At 37.7% G+C, this 24983-nt stretch overlaps 2 protein-coding genes across 2 annotated transcripts in view; one reads left to right on the top strand and one right to left on the bottom strand.

Annotated features, from left to right (window-relative positions):
• Positions 1–13675, top strand: part of AGPS (alkylglycerone phosphate synthase) — a 119878-nt gene extending 106203 nt beyond the window's left edge. Inside the window, exon 20 of the mRNA XM_010959957.3 lies at positions 7980–13675. Coding sequence (XP_010958259.2) covers positions 7980–8101 — 122 coding nt within the window. The 3' untranslated portion in view covers positions 8102–13675. The remainder of the gene's footprint in view (positions 1–7979) is intronic.
• A 7512-nt stretch (positions 13676–21187) lies between these two features.
• Positions 21188–24196, bottom strand: IFT70B (intraflagellar transport 70B). Its single transcript, XM_045520383.2, has one exon. It carries the CDS (start codon positions 23866–23868, stop codon positions 21871–21873), a length of 1998 nt encoding a protein of 665 aa, XP_045376339.2. The 5' UTR covers positions 23869–24196; the 3' UTR covers positions 21188–21870.
• Between the last annotated feature and the right edge of the window lie 787 nt (positions 24197–24983).

Raw genomic sequence — 24983 nt, forward strand, 5'->3', positions numbered from 1 at the left:
TAGAGTCAAAGGAATCCATTTACCTGATTTCAAGACATAGCCTAGTAATCAAGACTGTGTGGTACTGGAGGAGAGACACATTGATCAATGGAATAGAGTAGAGAACCCAGAAATAGACTCACATAAATATGTTCAACTGATTTTGACAAACATATAAAGCAATCCAGTAGAGTCAGTGTATAGCTTTTTCAGCAAATAGTGCAGGAAAAATTGAACATCCATAGGTTAAAAAAAAATGAACCTTGACTTAAACCTCACACTTTATACCAGAATTAACTCAAAATAGAAAACAGACTTAAATGTAAAACATAAAATAATAAAACTTTCAGGAAAAAAACAAGAGAAAATATTCATGATCTTGAGTTGGGCAAAGAGTTCTTAGACTATTCACCAAAAGTACAGTCCATTAAAAGAAAAATTGATAAACTGGATCTCATTGAAACTAAAAACATTTGCTGTGTGCACTGCTAAGAGGAAGAAAAAGATAAGCTACCGAGTGGCAGAAAATATGTGCAAACCACATATCCAGCAAAAGACGTATATCTATTATATGTAAAGAACTCTCAAAACTCAATAGTAAAATGCAAACAATCCAATTAAAAAATGGTCAAAAAACATGAATTATTTCACTGAAGAGGATATACACATGAAAAGAAGTTCAGCATCAATAGCCATCAGGGAAATGCAAATTAAAACCACATGAGAAATCACTATACACCTAACAGAAAGCTAAAATTAAGAAATAGTGACGGTATCAGATGCTGGCAAGGATGTAGAGATGTAGAGAAACTAGATCAATCATACATTACTGGTGGGAACATAAGGGGTGCAATCATTCTGTAAACAGTTTGGCAATTTCTTATAAAATCAAACGTAACTACCATTCAGCCCAAGTTATACTTTTGGGCATTTATACCAGAGAACTGAAAACTTATGTTTACACAAAGACCTGTGCATGTACATTCAGTGCAGATTTACTCATGGTAGGCCAACACTGGAGACAGCCCAGGTGTCCTTCAGCTGTTAAGTGGGTGAACAAACTGTGGTACATCTATACCATGAATACTACTCAGCAGTAAGAAGAAACGAACCATGAATGCATGCAACAAGTTGGATATATCTCCAGGGAATTACACTGAGTAAAAAAAAGCCAATCCCAAAAGATTATATACTTTGTGATCCTATTTCTGTAACACGTTTGAAATGACAAAATTAGAGAGATAGAGAACAGATAGTGGTTTCCAGGAGTTGGTGGGGGTTGACTATAAATAGGCAGTGCGGGGATCCTTGTGGTGATGGAAATGTTCTGTATCTTGACTATGTCAGTGTCAATATGCTGGTTATGATTTTGGTCTTTTGATAGCTACCAGATGAGTATAGCCTTTCCAATATTGAATCTTTATCAGATTATGGTAAGATAACAGGAAGGTTGTCTTGCTCTTTAATTTTTTCCTTCAGTTTCTTCTTTGTGACTGGCTTTTTCTCACAAAACTTTTAAGTTGATTATAATATTTTTCCACTGAAGTAATGTTGTAAATAGTGAGATTCTAGGAACAGACTGTAAGAGCCAGTTTAATGAACTGTATGTAGTTGAACACTTAACTATTTCAGCTATATCTTAGGATAAACATTCTAAGATTTGAGCTGACAGAAAATCTGTTGTAAGAATGTATTGATCCCTGTGCCTTCCCACCCATGCAATTACAGGTGCCCAGTCCCAGGCAAAGGGCAGGGATAGCATTGTGTTTGCCATCTCTTATTTTGTGCTTTATATACCTGTAGTAGCTTCCAGCTTCAGCCACCAGGAGAGAATGGATGGTTTGGACAATACCACTTTTCTTTGGACCTCTAAAGAGAACTTTTTCTTCCTAGCAATTTTATGTCCAAGACTCTTCTAAGTACTAGATGTTTGTTAGTCTCAGGATACCTCTACTACATTATCATGTTGTTACGGAATAATTAACTTTTTATAAGTTAGTTTAAGGTGATTAGCAAACAGTTAATCCTAATAGATATTTTCAAGTGTAAGATCTGTTAAAAGTGACTTTAGGTAAAGTTAATTTTTAATGTTCTTTGTTGTCTGACACAGAAACCACTAGGGCACTTGTGGCTATTTAAATTTAAATTAATTTAATTTAATTAAAAATTCATTTTCTCACAGTATTCACCTTTTAAGTGCTTAATACACACATGTGGCTAGGGGCTACTGTGTTAAACAGTGCAAATACAGAACATTCTGTCCTCACAGAAAGTTCTTTTGGACAGTCTTGTGAAGCTTTATTTCACATGTATTTTCACACATTGGCTGGGGAAATGGCTCCAAAAATATGACTTAAAAGTTTTTTTTCAGTAGACATTAGATTCAAGTCTTTAGGAGTTAAGTTCTGAAATAAAGTAACATTTGTCATTAATGGTAGAATTTCTCAGTGTATAACATCTGTCTGCTATACCACTATTTCCAGAATTTCTTTCAATTTGGTCAATAGGCTCAAATTTAGAATAAGGTCACCTTGCAATGGCAATAAGTCATTTACTGCTAATCCAGTTGGTTTAGCAGTGAAGGTATGTTGCTTTTTTGGAAACTGGGCTCCTGAGATAGACCTTTGGAAGCATAGTCCAGGATTTCTTGGTCTTAGCACTGTTGACATTTTTTGCTAGATAATTCTTTGTTGTGGGGGCTGCCCTGTGTGTTGTAGTACGTTTAGCAGCATCCCCTGGCCTCTACCCACTAGAAAGTGGTAACCTCACCCCAGTTACTGCAACCAAAAATGTCTCTAAACATTGCTAAATGTCCTCTGGGGTGCAAAATTGCCTCTTTTGAGAACTATTGATATAGTCCAAAGATTCCTAGAGATTTGAAGGAAATGAGAGTTAAGTTCTGTGACATACCTTCTCATATCTTAGCTGCTATAGAAGAACTCTGAATACATCCAGGAAATAATGTCAGAATATAGGGAATGCAAGGCAGATAAAAACCAAAGGAAATTACGGAAACCTAGATTGCTTTTCCTAGATATTTGCATCCTTACCCCTTATCTAAAGTGGCTTATGGATAACTGTGGTTCAGTATTTTTTAACTAACATTTTTTTGAATTCTCACTGTGTGGCATATACTGTACTATGCAACAGGGCTACAAAAATGAAGAAAACATGGCCCAAGTCTTCAAGGAGCGTATGATGTTTTCTATTCTTTTCTATCCTTGTCTATTTCATGTTATTTGGCCTCTTTGCTTGCTTTCAACTCTGTTGTATAGGCATTAATTGCCACTTGGTTTAAATTTTAAGTGTGTCAAGCCATCTGTTGGGGACCTCTAGCAGAATTAGCACTTGATTGTGTTCTGAAGACAGATGGTTTGAATCCAGCTCTAGTGATCTGTTATCATCTTAGTAATTCAAACTTTTCTGTTTCATAATCTCTAACAACCTATTCAAGAATCTCTGAAATCCTAGAGCTACTATATAAACTGCACAGATGAAACCTTAAGTATGAAGAAAACTGACATTTAAAAATACTTAATAAGAGAAAAATCTTATATCAAATTTTAATTCCTTTGTTAAAATCTGTGGTATCCATGAAATTGTCATCTTGATATCAGAAGTATCATTAGTAGTAGAAAATAGATGACTTAATAAAGAAATCAAACATGACTTTAAGTATCCGCTAAGCATTAAATTAGACTCTTTGATAGTCATAGTCCCATCTTATATGCCTTTAAAAACTGGATGTTAGCATACCTTAGTTGGAGATCTGTTGACTGACATTCATCATGTACCTCTACCAAAACCAAACATGCACACAAAAATGTGCCTTGTAGCACAAACAAATGGACAACTAAATTCTCTTTTCAGGTTGAATGCTACCCGACGCCACTCCCTCCCAAAAAACATCATCATAGTCAGATCACTAGATACCCCACAGAGCAGAAATTGTCCATTGCTCTTCTATTCTCATCAGTACAGTTTCTTGGGACCAGAAGAACCTCACCTGGCAAGAGGTTGGTGTCCCGTTAGCACTTGTTCTTTACATAATCCATCAGTGGTTTAGTTGGTTTAATTAAATCTTGAAATACAGAGTCAATGCTCAGATCATTCATACAAGCAGCTAAGTCTAGATTTTCTTTCTTAGATCTGACCTGTAGACTAGTGCTAAAGAAGTATCCATGATGCTTAAATTAGAACTTTCGAAATATGGTTGTTATAATAATAGGTGCTTTTAGCTTTGGCTGAATTCTACTTCTGAGCTTTAGCTTCAGTAATCTTCTAAATGTACAACTCATTTCATAACTTGTTTTTTAAGTAAGTATATGATAAATCTTTTCAACTTTATAATCAAATTCATCATTCAAAAAGTTTTAAATTTGGCTGAAAAGAACTCTGGCTAGCAGACCCTACATATATCCCTTTTAAGATGTGGTAGTTTCTGCTAAATCTTTAGTCCCTTAAACCATAAAGAATAGTTCCAGATAATTTTTGGTAGCTAGGCTGGCCATGCATGTCCACATTTTCAACACACAAGACTCCTGTTACCCATCCTCCTTGTATATATGTCTGTTCATTCTTTTATGCTGTTGATCTTCTCACTAAATGCATTCTTTCTTGGAGCTGTTAGCATCCAAAGGGAACTTTTGAGTCAGTGATTTCAAAGACTGACCCCAAAAGCTTCTATTTTCTCTGTTTCAAAAGTACAGTTTTTTAAAATATACTGTATATTGTGGAAGGACACAAAATACTTATTTTATTCAGTCTATATATATGTTGTAAGAAATTAAATTGTAAAAAAGTGAACTCCACTTTTAATTTAAGCAGAAAAGGAATTTCTTCCCATTAGTTTTCTATATAATGTTTAGTATTTGGCTGGCCTATGTTTTTTGTAGCTTTAAAAATTCATCTAAGACTCTTGAATATCTGGCTTAAGTACTTTGAGCATCGTATATGTAGAAAAACTGTGAATTGTGGTATATAGGGTCCTTGCTTGTTTTCAGAGATGATGGATTTGGCTTTTTGTAGCTCTAGTGTTGACTCTCAAGCTAGGTTTATACTTCTAGAGGATCAGAAGTCAAAGGAATGTAGTTGAGTCAGTAGTCATGAATATCCCACATCAGATAATTCATGTCTAGAAAGAGGAATAAGCTTCATGTGATATGAATGTACACATGCCTTTTCATGGATAACTGTGCATACAAGGAATGTTGAAATAGTCTTTGGCCTCCTGTTATTTGCTGTTTTCATTCATCCATTTCCCCATCCAATATGACATGCTACATAAAGGACGGAGTACCATTTCTTCCATTCCTGAAAATGAGTCTGCAAATGTTTAAGCAGCTCCTATATGGTTGTGCACACATGTGTTACACGTGTACTGATTAGTACAGTCAGCTAACTTCTCTGATGCCTAGCAATGCAAATAAAGACAGTACAAATGACATTATTGTTGTTGTTTAGTTTTAGAATAAAAGTCTTCTACTTTGAAATGTGGCATCCCTCCTTGGTATTAAGGCCTTTCATTGTTGTTTTTTTAATTTATCAATTCATCTGAGACAGCCAGAGAAGGTTCTCTAGAATTTTATGAAGACTGTTTCCAGTAATCGCTTATCAGAAACACTCATTAAGCATTTTCACTTAAACTCTGTTTTCTGTTGCTACCTTTATCCTCCAATGTAGTAGACATAAATTGTTAAGGAAAACCAAAAAGATTTCTAGTCCCCTTAATTGCATAAACTGCGATTTCTGAACTCAGTTCAGAATCTTTTATCACTAGCAGAAGCTCACAGACCTCTGCCATCAAGGCATCAAGGGGTTAAATTCTTTTATCAAATATGTTTATGAGGGGCCACATCTATGCTGCCTGTACTGCCTTTTTTTTTTTTTTTTTTTGCTTTCTAGTTCACTAATCAAATGTATGTTAGATTGATTATTGTAAAAGTATAAACCATGGAAAATTTGACAAGATAGATGTGTAAATTATCCTTCTGACAGAACTAATGATGCACTCCAAGCACCTTCTGTTTTCCAGCGCTTGGTGAGCGACTTCATTAAATATGCAATGGCTGTTGGGTGGCTTCTCAGATGATGGTTCAGTTCCTTGTGGAATTGCATTATTACTAGAGGTGTAAAACCAGGCAGACAAGCTAGCTGTTGGGCATCCTGCTGAGGTTCTAATGTGCCCCATCTTGTTGGAGCAGTTGTTTGCAGTCTTTTCAGGACAATTACATTCATAACCACAGGACACATTCAGTGAAGCTATATTACAGATAACAGTGGAGACTGGCATTGACTGCTCTTCACCCTGCTTTCTTGAGTTGCCTCAGTGTCAGCAGCTTATAGTAATGCCACTTCTACTCCTCACAGAGTAGAGGTTTTTTTGCTTTTGTTTTTGTTTTTGTTTTTTTGTTTTTTAATACCTTGGAGCAAACTTGGAAATAGCTAATTTGTAGCTTTTTGAAAAATGCTTAAGATATTTGAGGTGAAGAGATTCTGTTGTTTCTAATCCCTTTGCAGATGAGCAAACTGAGGCTGGGGCATTGTGGTGAGCCGTCCCATAGAGAGATAGTAGGAGGACCTGGTAGAACAGCTTTTAGGTGGTAGAGGTTGCATGAATAAGAATTTGTGCTGTTTGGCTTCTGGTTTTAGAGCTCTTTTAAAACCAGAATTTTTCTTTTGAATTTAAGATTTTTTTCCCCCATCTTAACACCAGCAATGCTTTTTTATTTCTAGAAGCCAAGCAGAAATATTTTGCTTTTGGGGATGCTATTTATTATTTTAATGACAATTTGATGGTTTCCTGGAGAACTGCACACAAAAGACATTTTGAGTTGAGCTTAAAATGGTACCTACGGTTTCCAAAAGGCAGATGCTCTGGTGTGTCACTACAGCCTGATAAATGGGAGTGCATTTTAGAATGACAGGCTGAATACTTTAATGAAAGAAGGCTTCCCAATTTAGTTGGCCAATTAAATCACTGTTGATGACTTTGGATCATTAATGAAAATTTGTGGAAAATGACCATTTGAATTCAGTTATTACAGTAATACATTTGAAAAGTACTAACCACAAATAGTCCTACCCGAAAATTAAAAGATTTATTGATTTTGCCACAGATCAGCATCCTGCTTTGCTTTTTAATGCCACTTTTATAGATTAAGTACATGTAACTTTCTTACAAAAGTTCTACTTAGAAAAGGTTATGTTTTTTCATTGAGTATCTTTTAAAATATAATTTATGCTGCTAACCATTATATTACTTCATTATTCTCAGAATAAATTAGCAAGACCTAGAAACAAAGAAGGGAAACATTACGCAGTGTATAAAAGCAGATAATTGAATTTAAGATGGTTTAGGTATTTGATTTATTTAGTGCCTAAAAAAATCTCTACTTCAGGAAAAACAATAGGAAGAAAATAACCATTATTTGAATATGCAGATTTATTTTAAAGTCATTTGAAAAGAAAATGGAAACCTTCATACCCAGATTTTTTTTTCTTAAGTCCAAGGTTCAGATGTTCTAAATTCCTTAAAGCTTTTGTTCTCCTTAAAATATTTTGCAATATATATCCTGTCATTTTTGCTATAGTGTAACGAACAAGTTCATCTGGATATGATATTTTTCTTTAGTTAACTTCATTTTCTCTGAAACTTTGGCATGTTTTGTTAAAGACAGGAGATGGGTTCTTTTGAAATGCATGTTTTTCTCATTTTGTTACTTGTAAAATGGGCCATAATCTCAGTCCAAGCTTACTTCATCTCCATTTTCTAGTTTACAGAGAAAGGAGACACTGTGGAGCACAGGCTTCCCTTGGGAATACATTGGGCTTAATGAGCTTGATAGTCTGGTGGGCTCAATAAATCAAATAAAGCAAAACATTTCTCATTTTTGAATAAAAGCATTTATCACACAGTGTTTGCTCATTCATGGTCACAAGATTGATTGGTTCCCAGCATCGTAGTGTATATTGAAGCATTTTTGATTTTGTTTTTCCAGTGGGCAAGTTACGGAAGCAGTGGCTAAAGGAAAGTATCTCTGATGTCGGCTTTGGGATGCTGAAGTCTGTCAAGGAATATGTGGACCCCAATAACATCTTTGGAAACAGAAACCTTTTATAAATCCATTACTATTGTTATGAAAAATGTCACTTTTTTTTTTTTTTTGAAATCTTTAACTACGGTTATACCAGTAATCAAATATATCATGGACTTTATTTCAGCTACATTTGTTTGTTGGTTTAAAATAAGTTTGTTCCATTCTGTAGTTTGTTTTGTTCCTACATCTATGGATTGACAGATGGTCTTCCTAAATCTCTCTCATTGTAGGTACATCAGTTTACAGCCAACTGGTTGTCATTTCAAATTTCAGTCAGGCTGCCAGTTGTCATTTCAGAAGAAGATGCTGCCAGCTGTTTTGTATTGATGCTTCTTCTTGAGAACAAGGCAGAATTTGGTGTCATCTATTGTTTCTCTAGCCTCTTTTTAAAAGTTTCTGGGAAGCAGCTATCTAGGGAAAGATTCTACCGAGGAGTGATATGCATGTGTGTTTTTTTAAGAGTGCATTCTAGTGTAAGTAGGCCATTATGGGAGGGTACCCATGAAAGAATATAGGCAATCTCTTACTTAGGATGTCTTCAGTTCTGTAAGGTGCTTGGCCTACATTTTTCTTTGAAATTAGTATAGTTATAAAACCTTAAATCCTTAGATGATTTGTTCTGTCAGGGGACATGATTTTTGTTCTCCATGTTTCTGTTTCTACTGAGGTATGAGTTATATTTGTATCACTGAGATAACATTGTTAAATCCTAATTCATTCATAATATGTTTTATAAGAAAAGCTGACTTATCACTCATTGTACGTGAAGAACAGATTTGCCACGAAAGGAATGCCTTTATTCAGCATAGAGTCCTAATGTTTCTCATTTCACATTCTTGTTGCTGAGACTCAGAAGAAGCTGCGATGGGAGCAGAAGGAAAGCTCCTTAAACTGAATGTCTCCAGTTCAAAGAATTGTTGGGCTAAAGAAACACAGTCATCATTCAGCTACTGAATTTGAAAACCTCAACCCGTTTCAATGACAAAACCCCTTTAAAAAAAAATTAACCTAAACAACTTGATAAATTTTCATGTAAAAGTAAAGTTTCAATTTAGTTCTTAATAATAGTTTAATGCTTTTTTTTTTGAATTACTGGTTTAACCTAAATTTAAAAAAAATTAATAAACATGCCATAATCAAAAGTTTAAAATATATTTCTTAAAAGGGAGAGCATTAACCACATTTAACAAACATTTTTACATTCAAACCTAGACATTAAAATAAATGAAAAGATTACTTTGAGTCACTGTCTGTCAAGGTTCATGATTCATATTTTGAGATGGATTCTTTTCTTAATGCAATACCTAACTTTTGATAATTTTTTAAAATTAATATTTGATCAGCTAATGTTAAGTCAAAATGCAGACGATCCTTTAAAAGGACACACTGTCTGTGTAGCAACAGCTCCAGAGTATTTTTGGGCAGTTTGATACCTTTTATATCTGAAGTAGCCTTAACCAGAAAAGTAAAAATCTAAAACTGACAAAATGATATTTTTAAGACTTCAAAATGATAAATAATTTTTAACAAATAAAATTGGCCTCAAACTAATAAACTTAAATCTGTAAGCAAATCAAAATGAAACATTCGTTTAACAACAGAAACTATTTATTTATTAGAAGCTGCCTCTCTTCACTGGTGATTTATTTTTAATTATAAAATTTCCAGGAGATCTTTACTTAAAGCCCTTGATATCTGAAATAGTTGGATATTTGATGGGGAAATTACACTGACCTCTAGAATTATAAAAATCTCAGCTTTAAAAAATACATCTATTCATGAAGGTAATTTCTCTGTTATCAAAATTATTAATGATTATCAAAATGTCAAAATTAATACAGTACTAATCTCAATGGAGTGTATACATGTTTCTGAGTAATTTTTTTAATAAAACTTACAGATTCATAAGTAGATCAATTCCTTTGCACGTGATTGTTACAACGTTCTTTCCCAGGAAGTTCAGATTTCAGCAACCTCAGAAATCTGTATATGATATTAGGAAACTACAAATGTAACACCGGAAATTGTTGGGTTCACTAGTTCACTATTCTACTTGAACCTTATGGAAATTAGTGATTTATGCTTTTGTTTTTCTTCTCCCATGTATGCACAACTCCCCAGCCTTGATTTTACAGTGAGGACTACATTTTGCAGTTGGAATCATTTCTACAGGGATCATTTAGAAACACATGAACACTCTTCAGTACTGTTTCACTCTGATTTAGTAAACCAGAAAGCCTCTCCCCACTTTCACACCCGCTTCTGAGAGGTGCTTCAGCATATACTTAGCATTTGTGGAGAGCTGAGTTCTTGAATATGCACAGAAGTACTTAAAACCTTGCCTCATATTTCTGAAATATCTGAAAATGGCTTCTTAAAATCTGGGGAACATTGTTTATGTGAGGCATCTTAACTCATTTTGAGTAAGTTTGTTTATGTAGACTATTTGGTTTTCAGTACTGCATAACACCGACTTGTCTTTCTTAAATTAGTCATATTTCTAATATTTTATTTGAAGATATCATATCTGGGTTGGGGTTTTAGTGGGAATGGGAACTTGCTGCTACTGAGAAATGACATTGAATATTAAAGACTCAGAGTGAACAGGCTTTACTGACCCTTAGAGAACTGTTGCCTTAATGTTTGGTGCACTTGACAGTGCATGAGTGAGTTTAGTCTCATGCTGAGTAACATGAACTTTTTTAGTTTAGTAAGAATTGCAGAAGCCACATGTTTATTGTGCCCAGCATTTGCCACAAAGAAAAAGGATTAAATTCTTTCCTCTTCAGAGAATTGGGAGTTTTCTTCCTAAACGCTTTCATATTGTAGTACTATTACTTAAAAGCTATTTGTGAAGCTGGAAGCCTTCTAGTATATGTAGCTGTGTTGATGCATTTTGGAAAACAAAAGCACAATGAAGGATGAGCTTCCATCGGTGTGTGTATGATGCAAGATACAGATGGTTGCAAGAAAACCTCTTTTTCAGAATATTCTCTTAGTAACTGCTGAGTCCTCGCTTTCATTTTTCAAAATGCCTTTTGCATGTTGGCTCCAGAGATTTTCCGTTGTCATATTCTTTTATAGTTGCAACTTTTTAAACATACCTGATCAGAGAAGCCCTGTGGTCCCAAGCTGAAGCCTGTAACCTTGGCTGTTCAAATGGGCTGAGTTTGGTTGAACATCTGTTCTATGTAAATGGAGAACACAAACTATTGTAGATCCATTCACAAACTGCGTATGCTGGTGCTTAAAGCAGGCAAGATAGAATTCTGTGGAAAGCATATCTACATTTTAAGAAACACTGAGACAGGAGTTAAGGACAGCTTTAGTAGTTTTTTGTTTACCACTTAATCTTTAGCAGCTTTGATTTTAATTAGGACTTAGCTCATGGTGGAGAAAAGCGGAAAATAAGTGCCAGGTTAGGATTGAAGAATCCAGCACCACAGTTGGCTTTACGAGTTACGAATCTTGGTCTTTGCTCAAGGCTTCACGTTCCCAAATGAGCCACATGTCAATATATACATTTAATCCTTATTAATTACAACTTCCTGAGAAGGAAATAATGTATACATTGATGCTGAAATCTAGAAACTGTAAAAGATTGTTTTAAACTATTGAAATGTGGTGTCTGACATGAAGGATGTAAGTTACTCAGCTTTCTGCTCCCTAAGCCAAACAGTGTTTGTCTTTAGTGTGATATTTAACTGTAAAAACTACCTGTAATGTCAAAGATTATAGAAACATGTTATTAATAAAATGGACCTGGGTCTAAGATTTTTTTTTTCTTTAGAGGGAGTGTGAAGCCCTTTGTTCTTCTTTGCATCTGAGTTTTTCTTTGAATTTTAGTTTTTCATCTTCATATTTCCACTGATTTGAAAACAAAATTAATTTTTATAATTTTATTAATGAAGTATAATCGGTGCAACCTAAATATAACTAAATCCTTTTGGATTTATAGCTGAGTATGTTGTTAGCTAGGTTTTATTACTCTCTAATTATTCTAAATCAATATTATATTCCTAGGAGGTGTTTAGTCTCCTGTGCACCTGAAGCATTCCCATTTGAACCTTGGAAGATCCTCAAAGAATGAGCACTTCGTGCTCTTCTAACCACAACAATTCCTTAACAAACGTGAGTAAGGACCACTGATAAACAGAACACTCAAGCCAAAGAACCATCACAGAATTAAGTAATTTTACTTCTGTGAGTATGAAAAGATTTCTTTTTTGGTTCCCAAAGATTATTTTATACTTTTTTTCCCCACAAGAAACAAAAATAACTCATTAAGTATCATTAAGAATGTTTTTCAAAGACTCTGAACTTTCAAATCTAACAGAGAGAGAAGGAAAAAACAATGTTTTTAGTGTGGATTTCTAAGCAGCATATATACATGTTTTTAAGGCATCTTATTGTTGGCATTGTTTTTCACAAACAGCATGAGTACCCTGTGAAACATATGGTTTACCTCCTAAAGTAATGTTGTTCATGTATCCAAAAAGGACATGAAATTCTTGTGCTAGTATACAGTTTCTAAAATAATTATTTTTTGAGCTATTTAAAGAATATTCCCCAAAGCTCACAGTGCCTTGTTGGGATTTTTTTTTTCCCCATGAGATAGCCATTATTTAAAATGGGTGGGAGAGGATGAGTCTTTAGAGACAGATTGTTTAGCAATTCAAGGCTCTTCCTCTTCAAGAACACATCAGGAATTAAGTAGTTGTATGCAGAAACACGGAACATCCTTTCCCCAGTGTTGGTTTCGATCACCTTTTTTAGCATATTTAACTAACTGTGTGGTGGACCTGTACTCTCACATACACCTGTTCAGTCATTGGGATTTACATGTACTCTACGTCTTGCATTTTCATTCCTACTATCCCAACTTAGTAGCCCTAGGATGTGACTTGGTGGGTGGGGCATACTCACTCAGTCCCGGAGACACCCACTACACATTCGGGATGTTTGCTCACATAGCTCCCTGAGGAGCACAGCCTGGAGTAGGGAGGGTGGGCTGGGGTACCTATTCCTTATGTTGTGTGTCAGTCCTTTTTTGTGTGATGGTGCCTTCAGAATAATGAATATTTCTGTTTCCAAACAATGATAAATCTTATAAGAAATATGTGTAGGTTATATTTCTCAATTTTTGTCCTTTTTTGCTAAGCCTGTGAAATACTTTGGCTCTGATACAACTTGACTTGAATAATATCTTATCCTGAGTCTTCCTCCAAGGCAGTACGTATTCCTGCCAGTACTGTAGTCATCTTTTGGGAACCACATGTGGGTAAGCACTTGTATGTAAGCCATTATACTGCTGTAACTAATGCATACCAACAATTCTTCTCTTTTTATTGGTAGTCTTAAATTGGATATGAGGTGGGAGGGAAAATTTCTGAGAGATTCCAGCATAGCTTTGTCAATTCAGACTGAGCCATACTATTTTCCACAAGGGCTCAACACATAGCCTATATACTGTGCTTTCAGTGTATGTTTAGATTCTCCTTTTATTGCTTTTCCTAGACTGTACTGTTCTATAAGCAAATGCCCATGTGTGATTTTTAAGATGTGCTGGGAAAAAAAATAAAACAATACCAAAACCACTCATTGTTACAGAAAGTGTTTTTTTTTTTTTTAATGTTGATTCCATTTAATCTTTGCTGACAGCATCAAGATATACTGAGAATAAATAGGGTACAGTCTGTCCCATTAAGTAGCCTCCCTGATAGTGAAGGATACTGATTTTGTCCCTGCCTGTGGTTCCCACATTGGAGAAAAGGTTGTAGCCATCTAGGCTCTGAAATGACTGAGGATCAGACCTGTTGAACCCAGTCTGACTTGATACATTTCAGTAATCACTTGCCACACTAAAATTTTAGCTCTTACAGTATTTACTTAAAGAAAGCAGTTTTCTACCTGCCTGATACAAGGCTTAGACTGAATGAACCTGAGAAATCATCTCATCTTACTTTTTCCCAAACATAATTGCTATCTAACCTCCCCATCCCTCAGGTCACAAATGGATAACCAGTCTTCCTGTATATTTGCTGTGACAAAATGAGAATTTATTCCCTTTCCAGCAAGCCTTTTCTCAGTTTCTGAGATTTTTCAGGAATTAAGAGGTTTTTGCTTATTAGACTGAAATCTGTCTTCCTCTTCTATCCATTAATTTAACTTCTGTTTTCTCTAGTTGTAAAGAATTGTCCAGTTGCTCTATTGAAGGGCAGATTTCCACGTATTTAAGGACGGCTCCTGTTCCCTCAGGTCTTCCCAGTCAGCTTTTGCTTGTGTCAGTTCTAGATGCTTCACCATCCTAACCTCATCATTTGTGCCTATCTGATGTTCGTAAAGATCTGGTGTCACAGTGTTGTATGTTCCAGAACAGCACTAATGATTTCCTGATTCCTTATTCCAATATTCCTTAGTCGCTAGTGCATTTTCTGGGGACACTGCACTGTCACCTCACACTGAACTTGAACTGAGTTTATCTTTTCTGCATGTGCCATTTTGGCCACATCTCCCTGGAGGCTGAACTTTTAAAGCCTCATTACTTGTACTTATTCTTAACTAAAATTTGTATCTTACTGTATTTCATTCCAGATTTTCAAAATTTTGGAATTTGCCTCTTACCCAGAATATTTTTTGTGCCATCCAGCTTTGGGTCATCAGCAGAATTGAGACACGTACTGTCTGGATTCTCATCCAAGGAATGGCAGGTGTCTGTAACATACCACAAGGGCCCGCCCAGTAACACATCCATAAAGAGCATGCAGGGTTCAGGCAGCTATGTTTCCACTTGACATGCTATTATTTTTACATTTTGTCAACAAATAGGCTTTTTTCCAATGAATTGACATTTATGCCAGACAAACATTAAACATGCAGTTATGCTTACTTGACTTAACATCGTCAGCTGCCAGACTGAAATCCTTTAAGAAAGCTTGCTGCCCCAATTTCCTGTGCTACCTTTTGGAAAAACAAATGGAATCTTAACTGCCATCATGTTTACTTTTGCTTGTGTTTGCCCTTAGAGGCATGTCTCTTTCTTTTCAATATACTCATAAACCGGGGGTGGTGGGTACAGCTCAGTGGAAGGGAGAATGCCTACCATGCGTGAAGTCCTGGGTTCAATTCCCAGTACCTCCATTAAAAAAGAGAAAATACATATATACTCATAAACCCATCCTGTGCTGCATTTTCTGATGCGATCTGTTGACTGGACATAGTATTGGCTGATGGACAACCTCTAAATCTTTTCTTGCAAAATTCTGTCACATCCTTTGTGGCTCATTGTACCAATATTAGAGCTGGGAAGATAATTTTTTTTAAATGGCTGAAATCTGTCACTGTAAAGCTATAAAATAACTTTGCAGGAGGTGGAGTTCTAAGTATAAGAATACAGTGGAGTCTATTCTGGAAATGTAGATGCTCTGTTTCTACCCACTGCAAGTCACTTTTTTTAAAATTTTATTCTTTATTGAAGTGTAGTTGATTTACAATGTTAGTTTCAGGTGGTCACTTTTCCATTTTGGGCCTAATATTTTCTTCTGTAAAGTGGAAATTTCTGAGGTCCCTTCTAACTCAGTCCCAGTGATTCTGATTGATTCTCTGTATTTTTGCCAAACGCTACCCTAGAGTTAATTATTGCATTAATAATTAACTTTTTAACTTACCTCTTATTAGCCAGACACTGTGCTGGGCACTTAACCCTAGACAAGAGGTAATGATTGTTATCACAACCCTGTGAAGTGAGTCGTATCATCCTCTTTTTACCAGTAAAATAACTGAGGTTTAGCGATGTGGAGTAACACCCACTGTTAGTGGCTGGGCAGTGGTATTGCCCAGATATGGAGCCGGGTCTGACAGTATCCAGTGCCTCTCTACTGGCTGCTTCCCTGCTCCAGGCTGGATGTGCTGGGTAGTCAGTCTGATGTATAAAGAATTTCTGCTTTTTAAAGTAGATTATTAGCAATTGCCCTCCACAGAAGGCCACAAGTAAGGAAACGGAGCCTCCTAACTGCAGAGGGGGAACTGCTGTCTTCATCACTACCCACCATAGAAATACCAGAAAGCCTGTTGTCCCAGATGCTGTGGTGCTCTGCAAATGTTTAATCCACAAGTTCTTGCACTGATGATTATAAGTTTAATTTGAAACTCATAAAGGGAAGTTGCTGCATTTGATGGACTTAATAAATTTATGTTTTTATGACTTTAATATTGTACTCCTTTGAGCTGTACTTAAAAATGTAAGAATAACCTGTTACTATACATCTTCCTGTAGAGAGACTGGAAATCTAAAGAACTATTTAAGATCAAAGAAACTTTTTATTATGCTCTAAGGCCAATCTAGGTTCTTTAGAAAGTCACAGTTCCTTAAAAAGTCACAGTTCCTTAAAACTGCTAATTTAAGAAATAAGGTTGCTGCTGAAGGGTTTGAGCTACATTAGAGTTCTCAAAAAGTTGCATATATTTTGTAATTAGAATTAAGGTGTAAGTTTAGTATCTAGTGGTTACAGTCATGGTGATTATGTGGTTGGACAACCAAGAATCCAGAGTTGCTGGCTCATCACAAAATGTGCCATTTGACTAATACTAAGGGTATAGCCCGATAAGTGAAAAGAAAGCCCCAAATGTCATGTTATTCCCAGCGATATAGGTCAACAAGGGATAAGAGGCAGTCAGTGAATGGTGGATAGTGAGCTGCAAGTCACACCATTGCTAGAAAGCTACTCAATGTGGCAGAGAACACTCTAAGGAAAGCACAACCTCTCAGATGTTTCCAGATCATCCAGTCATTTAAAAAAAGACTTCCTAAGGAACCTAAGACAAAAAAGTTGTATTTGAAAATGCTGATGTTCACCTGAAATAAAAGGTTTCCTTTGGTGATGTTATCCTTTTAAAGTCAGGTGGTGTAGACAGCCACACTGCTTACCTGGACAGACTTCCAGCACTGCTGACCCTCCGTATGCCAGTGTGGAAGGGAGCTCAAGCAAGAATTATAGAGCAGAAGGTCAGAAGTTTGCTCCCTTAAAGCTTCCCCTCCTCCAAGCCATGTACCATTTCTTACCTCACTTTTCCTAGTAAGCTTGTTTATTTGGGCATCTACCCCATAGCCCTCTACAAACAAACAAATTGTTCTGACCTCGGGCCAAACCTTTCACTGACAATTGTTTGGATTCCATCTGAGGTGCTCAGGTGGCCTGAGAGTCCATACCTATATGTTCCTACATCACCCCTCTGAGAGTATCATCTGTAATCACAGCTCTCTCATTGCTCAGTGACCTCCCTACATCCCTGCAGTTTTCCCAATTCCCGGTTATCTGCTTCTCGTGACTGGGTCATAGTTAGCCACTGTACACCTGACCTTCACAGATGGCATTAGTGTGAACATTCGTGCCACAGCTGAGGCCAGACTGAAAGAGAAGCTGTCATAAAGAATATGAATCCTTTTGCACATATGTCATGTCACTGATCGAATGAGTCTGCTTGGTCATTCTGCACAGAAAGATCAAGTTTTTATGTCTGAAAAAATGGAAATAGCTATTTGTATACAACAAACACATGCTTATATTCTGAACATTTGTGTGGAGCTGGAAGGTTGACTAAGATTATGAAATACTGGATTTAACATTTGATCCCTTTAAAATACACTACCAGGTATCATGAAGAAATCTTAAAGGAGTAAAAGCTTCAGAAGTATAGGGAATTTTCTGTTTTTTTGTCAAGAAAAGTGCCTTTCTCACTGAGTACATAAAGTTCTAGGAGCATAGAACAAAGCTTTTCATTAGAGCTTTTGAATGAAAGCCATCCTTCAAATGGCAAAACATGGGGTCATCGTAAAATCATTTGCCTTATGGTATCAGTAAGCACAGCTGAGTACTTTGAAGGTGAGTGTAAAAGAAGTATATCCTAAAAATAAAGGACAATAAGTGTCTGGGGAGCTAAGAATGCCCTCACCATTCCAGTCTCCTCCAGGCTCTGCTGGCCAGTTTTGCAGGCGTGGTTCATGAGTCTTTGCTGTCACCAGGCAGCAATTTATCAATCTTGGTGGGAGCCTCTCTGGAGAGCCAGTGTAAGGAAAGGGACAAATGCCATGACTGACCTTTACTCCTTTACTCAGTGGTAGGAGCAGTCAGGATTTCCTGATGTATTGCTAACCAGGAAATCCCAAGTGCCCAGCGGCAACGGGTTAAAAACTGTTCTGAAAAGCTTTTTATGTTCTGAGAAGCTAAATTACACATACATGCAAACCACAGACACACAGCACCTGGGTAAATAAAGTGTGGTTGAATAAAGGCTGGGCTATTTGCAAAAGGGAATCTGGAAAACATTTGCTTTTGGGTGGTTAAAGTTACTTACACTTTATGCTTTTTTTTTTTTTTAAATAGTTTAGAGGAAATGTGAAAAAAAAAAAAAAACCCAGAATTTGAACATGGCTGTTGAAAATAAGATTTCAGTTCATTTACTTTCCAAATCTTAAAGGGCTATGAAGATTGAGAGGGCACAGAGCTACTGCACAAAGCAGCAGCAACACTTATAGAACAAAACTTGTTAAACAAAGAACATTTCCCAGAGATAGAATTACGCTATGAAATGAGAGGTCATTAAACATTGACTGTCTTCCAAATATGGGCTCAAACATCAATGGTTAATGGTATTAGCTTACATAATTAAGATTTAAAATGCTATAAATTCAAAACCATTGGACTTCATAATAAGCCACATTTTCTTTTTGTTTGTTTGTTTTCTTTTTTTTTAATTTTTAATTTTGGGGGGGGTTAATTAGGTTCATTTATTTATTTGTTTTTAGAGAAGATACTGGAGGTTGAACCCAGGACCTTGTGCATGTTAGGCATTCACTCTACCACTTGAACTATATCCTCCCCAGTAAGCCACATTTTCTTTTTTTTCTAATATTTTTTATTGATTTATAATCATTTTACAATGTTGTGTCAAATTCCAGTGTAGAGCACAATTTTTCAGTTATTCATGGACATATACACACTCATTGTCACATTTTTTTCTCTGTGAGCTACCATAAGATCTTGTGTATATTTCCCTGTGCTATACAGTATAATCTTCTTTATCAGTTCTACAATTTTGAAATCCCTTCTATCCCTTCCTACCCTGCGCCCCCTTGGCAACCACAAGTTTGTATTCTATGTCTATGAGTCTGTTTCTGTTTTATATTTATGCTTTGTTTGTTTTTGATTTTTTTTTTTTTAGATTCCACATATTAGCAATCTCATATGGTATTTTTCTTTCTCTTTCTGGCTTACTTCACTTAGAATGACATTCTCCAGGAACATCCATGTTGCTGCAAATGGCGTTATGTTGTCAGTTTTTATGGCTGAGTAGTATTCCATTGTATAAATATACCACATCTTCTTTATCCAGTCATCCACTGATGGACATTTAGGCTGTTTCCATGTTTTGGCTATTGTAAATAGTGCTGCTATGAACATTGGGGTGCAGGTGTCATCCTGAAGTAGGGTTCCTTCTGGATATATGCCCAGGAGCGGGATTCCTGGGTCATATGGTAAGTCTATTCCTAGTCTTTTGAGGAATCTCCATACTGTTTTCTACAGTGGCTGCACCAAACTGCATTCCCCCCAACAGTGTAGGAGGGTTCCCCTTTCTCCATAGCCTCTCCAGCATTTGTCATTTGTGGATTTTTGAATGACGGCCATTCTGACTGGTGTGAGGTGATACCTCATTGTAGTTTTGATTTGCATTTCTCTGATAATTAGTGATACTGAGCATTTTTTCATGTGCCTATTGATCATTTGTATGTCTTCCTTGGAGAATTGCTTGTTTAGGTCTTCTGCCCATTTTTGGATTGGGTTGATTGCTTGTTTCTTATTAAGTCGTATGAGCTGCTTATATATTCTGGAGATCAAGCCTTTGTCGGTTTCATTTGCAAAAATTTTCTCCCATTCTGTAGGTTGTCTTTTTGTTTTACTTATCGTTTCCTTTGCTGTGCAGAAGCTTGTAAGTTTCATTAGGTCCCATTTGTTTATTCTTGCTTTTATTTCTATTGCTTGAGTAGACTGTTCTAGGAGAACATTTTTGAGATGTATGTCAGATAATGTTTTGCCTGTATTTTCTTCTAGGAGGTTTATTGTATCTTGTCTTATGTTTAAGTCTTTGACCGATTTTGAGTTTATTTTTGTGTATGGTGTAAGGGAGTGTTCTAGCTTCATTGCTTTACATGCTGCTGTCCAGTTTTCCCAACACCATTTGCTGAAGAGACTGTCTTTATTCCATTGTATATTCTTGCCCCCTTTGTCGAAGATTAGTTGATCAAAAGTTTGTGGGTTCATTTCTGGGCTCTCTATTCTGTTCTACTGGTCTATATGTCTGTTTTTGTACCAACACCATGCTGTCTTGATGACTGTAGCTCTATAGTATTGTCTGAAGTCTGTAAGCCACATTTTCTGATAGATCTAATAGAATTTGAGCACCCAGGTGGTCACATTACAGAGGACTTATGGAGTACCTGTGTGGGTCCCTATCTGGGTACCCATGTGGCTAAGTAATTTCTCCTTGAAGGAAAAAAAATCATCTTATTCTAGCAAGGGTTCACTATCTTTCTGTAGAAAGCCATTTGGTTGAACCATAAAAATTTGCTAGTTTTGTAGTTTAAAAACTTCCAAAATCAGCAATTTCATATCATTTAACCTACTTCGCTTTTTTCTAAGCCAGGTCAAGACTTGGAGTTGACAGATTTATGGAGAGAAAAGGGATGGGGAAACAAAAAATAAAGTTCTTATATGGTTCAGAAAATAAAATGCCTATGCAGAGTGACTGGGGTTTTCATTGGAAGGGTTGTGGGCATGAACCTAACATTATGAATCTACCAGATGAGGTTTCAGGATTGAACTTTTCATCTGTGATGGAGGTCGAAGAGAGGTTTGGTGGGGTCATGGGAATAGTGTAGATTTTTCCTTACCCGAGGCTACAACATGGAAACAACTCCAGTATTAATATATCCTAAATTGCAAACACAAAGGCAGGAATTAAGAACTGAGTTCTCAGGATACTTCTGCTATTCCTCATTGTTAAAGATAAATGAGAGCAGAGTTATTAAAAACAGTAACAGTATAACTTGCTCATATATTCAAATTATTAACAAATAGAACAAAAGAAAACCATGTAAAATTCTTTTGACAATTGTTTATTGTCTCTACAACCACAGCACCATAACTTTGTTAAAGGCACAAGGTTTCCCACTGACTCCTGCACATTAAAAAATAAAAACCTAAACATTTATAATGTAAGGTATTTTGGTTACATAAAATGTTACATTTATATCAAAAAACACTGACAAAACATCCTAAACTCTATATAATATATATTCATTACAAATTAACATAGTTAAGAGGGAAAGTTGTCAGATTAGGACACACAATCCCTAAGATTATTATTAAAAGCCTAGAAATCCTATACATTAACTCCCGAGTTCTGGGCTCAACAGTGCAAAGTCCCTGGATAATGTAATCCTTGTGCAGAGCTCGCAAAATACAACAAAGCACAAATGATAACAAACGACAGGGAACAGAGGTGCTAACAAGTTACTAGACACTATGTCTCCATACAGTTTTGAGTTTTTCATAAGCCTAGGTATAAAAGTTAATATATTTCACTTTGGGAAGATTATACAAAGATTATTTTTATTAAAATTTTAAAGTATATAAAGTTAAACACATAACAAATGTAAAAATGCCAATAACTAACTACAGATAAAACAGTGAAAAACATAGATATAAAGCCATTATAAAGCCACTATCAGACATTACTATATATTCCATCCTATAATCTCATAAATCAAAGCTTTTAATTGTCTGGATTCATATGTGACTGTATTCTTTCCAATATGCATTCTTTCTTCTTCCAGGGGTTGTTCAATAACGGCAGGTATGTTCCTACCATAAAGTTCACAGTGTTCTAGAAACTGGACACATTCTTGAACAACACTGTCATGAAGCATGATTGTGTGTTTAGACATGTTTTCTAATAAGGACAGGAAGCATCTTTTGGCATAATACCAGGTATCAGTTCCCAGTTTTTTACTATAAGGTTCCAAGCTCTTGATAACCCGAGAAATACCAAAGTCATAGTTTCCTTTGGCACAATAAAGCGTCCCTATCACCAAATTCACAATGCAGAGATGGTAGATTTTCTTGTCCGGGTCATCATAGGAGAGCTGCTCTTCCTCCTTTTCAATCTTCCTCATCAACTCCTCGGCTTCTTCATTTTGACTTGTCATAATATATGAAACACACAGGTTAGCCAGCACGATAGCACTGACATTCAGGATGTTGTCATAATGCTTCTTGACGATGGGCTCATAAAAACCTATGGCTTCTTTGTACTTGTTTTCCTGCATGAACAGAACATGAGCCACATTCAGCCTCCACACATCATGGTCACTACAGAATTCCACTGATTTGCGGAAGATCTTTTCCACCATTGGGTAATTTTCAAGGTTCCAGTAGATTTTGGCCTGGGCCATCAACACAGGAATATACTTCTCAAGGGTGTCATCATACTCATTCACTGCCTTTTTGACAGCCTCATCATCCCTGTTGTGTCTTGCTTCCTGCACTTGTATAGTGAGTCTCCGGAGCTGTTCAGTCAGCATCCCTGCCAGCCCATCCAGCTTAATGAAAGCCTCTTCAGGAGCTGTCTGGCAGGTGATCATGGCATCCAAGAAGTCATAGAGATAGGGTGTGAGGAACTTGTAAGTCAAATGGGCGTTCTCTGCCAGGACATCTGCTGCCAGGTCAAAATATTCATATTTACAGTAGAGCAGCAACAGGTTGCCAAAGGTCTCTGGAGGAAAGGGGTTCTGTTGCAGCAAAAACTGTAGCTTTTCAAATCCTTCTGTAGGCCTGGAATCCATGTTCATTAGCGCCTGATTGTGCAGTGTCACAGGGTCTAATTCTTCCTCTGCCCTAGGTGGCATGTCAGTGAGGGCTTCCTGGGCCGCCTCATAGTTTCTCAATTGGTATTCTATGGCAGCCTTGAGGTTGAAGGCTTCCACCAGAGCAGTCTGGTGAAGGACTAAGGTGTTGCCAACACTTCGAACGTCAATGCCCTCGGTGGTCATGCCAACACCCAGCTCTGGGTGCTGGCGAATGCCACGCTCAATAATGTCGGCGATATGCTTCAGCGCCGGGGCATAGTGCCGGCTGCTGTAATAGGCCAAAGCTAGGTTGTAGGAAAGGTCAGGCCGGTAGCCTGAAGCCTGCAGGGCCATAGAGAACTTGGAACACGCGGCTTCATAATGTCCCTCCTTGTAGAGCAAACAACCCAGGTTGACCTGGCCATCGAGCTCATTCTCGCCCCCGCTGTCTTCTCCCCCTTCCCCACTCAGTAGTTGCTCCACCAGGCTCCTGGCCCCGGGCAGGTCGCCCTCGCTGTACTTGATAGCGGCCTGGAGACGGAGGACTCGGTTGTGGTAGGCGGGGTTGTCCAGGAGGAGGAAGGCGACGCGGGTGGCCTCTGGGTAAAGGCAGGCCTTGTACAGGGCCTGGGCCTGGTACAGGCGGTACTGCTCCAGCTCCGGGTGCAGCTGGCCCAGCTGCTCATAGCACTCGGCCGCCAGCGCGAACTCCTGCAGCCGGTAGTAGCAGTAGCCCAGCAGCGACAGGCCGGCGCGGCTCCTCGGGCTCCGCTGGTGCTCTCCGCCCAGCAGCTGCACCGCCTCGGCGTAGCGGGCATCCCGGATGAGCCGGTACACGACCGCGGTGAACTCCCCGTCGGGGATCTGCGCACCGCCCAGCCCCGCCATAACCGCCGCGGTGGCTGTGCGTGCTCGTTACCACGGCAACAGGCCAACCGGAAACGGAAGCCTGTGAAGAATGGCGTTTTTGTGGGGTTTTGGGGCGTGCTCCCACAGTTACTTTGCAGCAGAAGGACCAACCTAGTTGGAAAGAGTCACTAATGCGAGTGTCTCTATTATTAGCCTGGTCCCTGAAGACTAGAGTGTGAGCGGCGCCACTCAGAGGGGAAAGGAAACGCCCGCCGGCCGTCAGAGGCGGGAACTATTTCCCGGCATGCACCGGTCCGATCGCGCCGCCGTCGGGCGTGGCCGCGCTGTATGCTGGGAGGCGTAGTCTCTGCTGGACGGACCCTTGGACGCGAGGAGGTGAGGTTATAGTAGCCTTCCTTTCGTCTGGTAAATGCAGTGCCTTCCCTTGTTGGCTACCCGTTATGCCACCTCGGTCTCTGGCGCAGGGCGGAAGGTTTACAGACCGAAGTCCTTTGCGTTTTTGAGCCTTATAAACTATGCAGTGCATACAAATAGTGTTGTTTTAGTGAAGGAAACGGAAATGGAAAAAGGAATGTCAGCTTGGTGTTCTCCCCAAATTAGAGTAGAGCTTCTGTCTTTGGGCTGCCCCGAGGGCACATTTTGTAGGAACAAAAATAGTGCAGCGTCTAGGACTTCTTATATTGCCGTTTCCAGAGGTTGGCAACAGGAAAAAATGCTTTGGTTTTTATCTGGTACTTGGAGAGGACTGGCTTTCGTTTCAAGCCCCTCTGCCCAGCCCCGCTTTTTCCATAGCAACAAATATTACTGAGCACATATTAGCGTTTAAATTTGGCTCTTGATCCTCCAGATGTCTCTACAAGGTAGAAACATTGGACAAATCTATGACATCGTGTTTTCCAAGAAGGGTGGGGCGGGGGAGGAAGCTCGGCCCAAAGTGTTCCTTTTTTCTATGCACTGCTACACTTGTAACTGTGCAAACCTGTTTAAGTCGTCAGTCTGGGTGTGTGTGTGTGAGTGAGACAGAGAGAAAGAGACCCAACCTGTACTTACCAGGCTTTAGTAATGTTTTTGGATATCATTATGCTGATAAACAGTGGCTTTTCCTTCAGTTTTAAAAAAAGAAAAGAAAAGAA

The sequence above is a fragment of the Camelus bactrianus genome, chromosome 5 (genome assembly GCF_048773025.1).
Source record: "Camelus bactrianus isolate YW-2024 breed Bactrian camel chromosome 5, ASM4877302v1, whole genome shotgun sequence".
NCBI lineage: Eukaryota > Metazoa > Chordata > Mammalia > Artiodactyla > Camelidae > Camelus > Camelus bactrianus.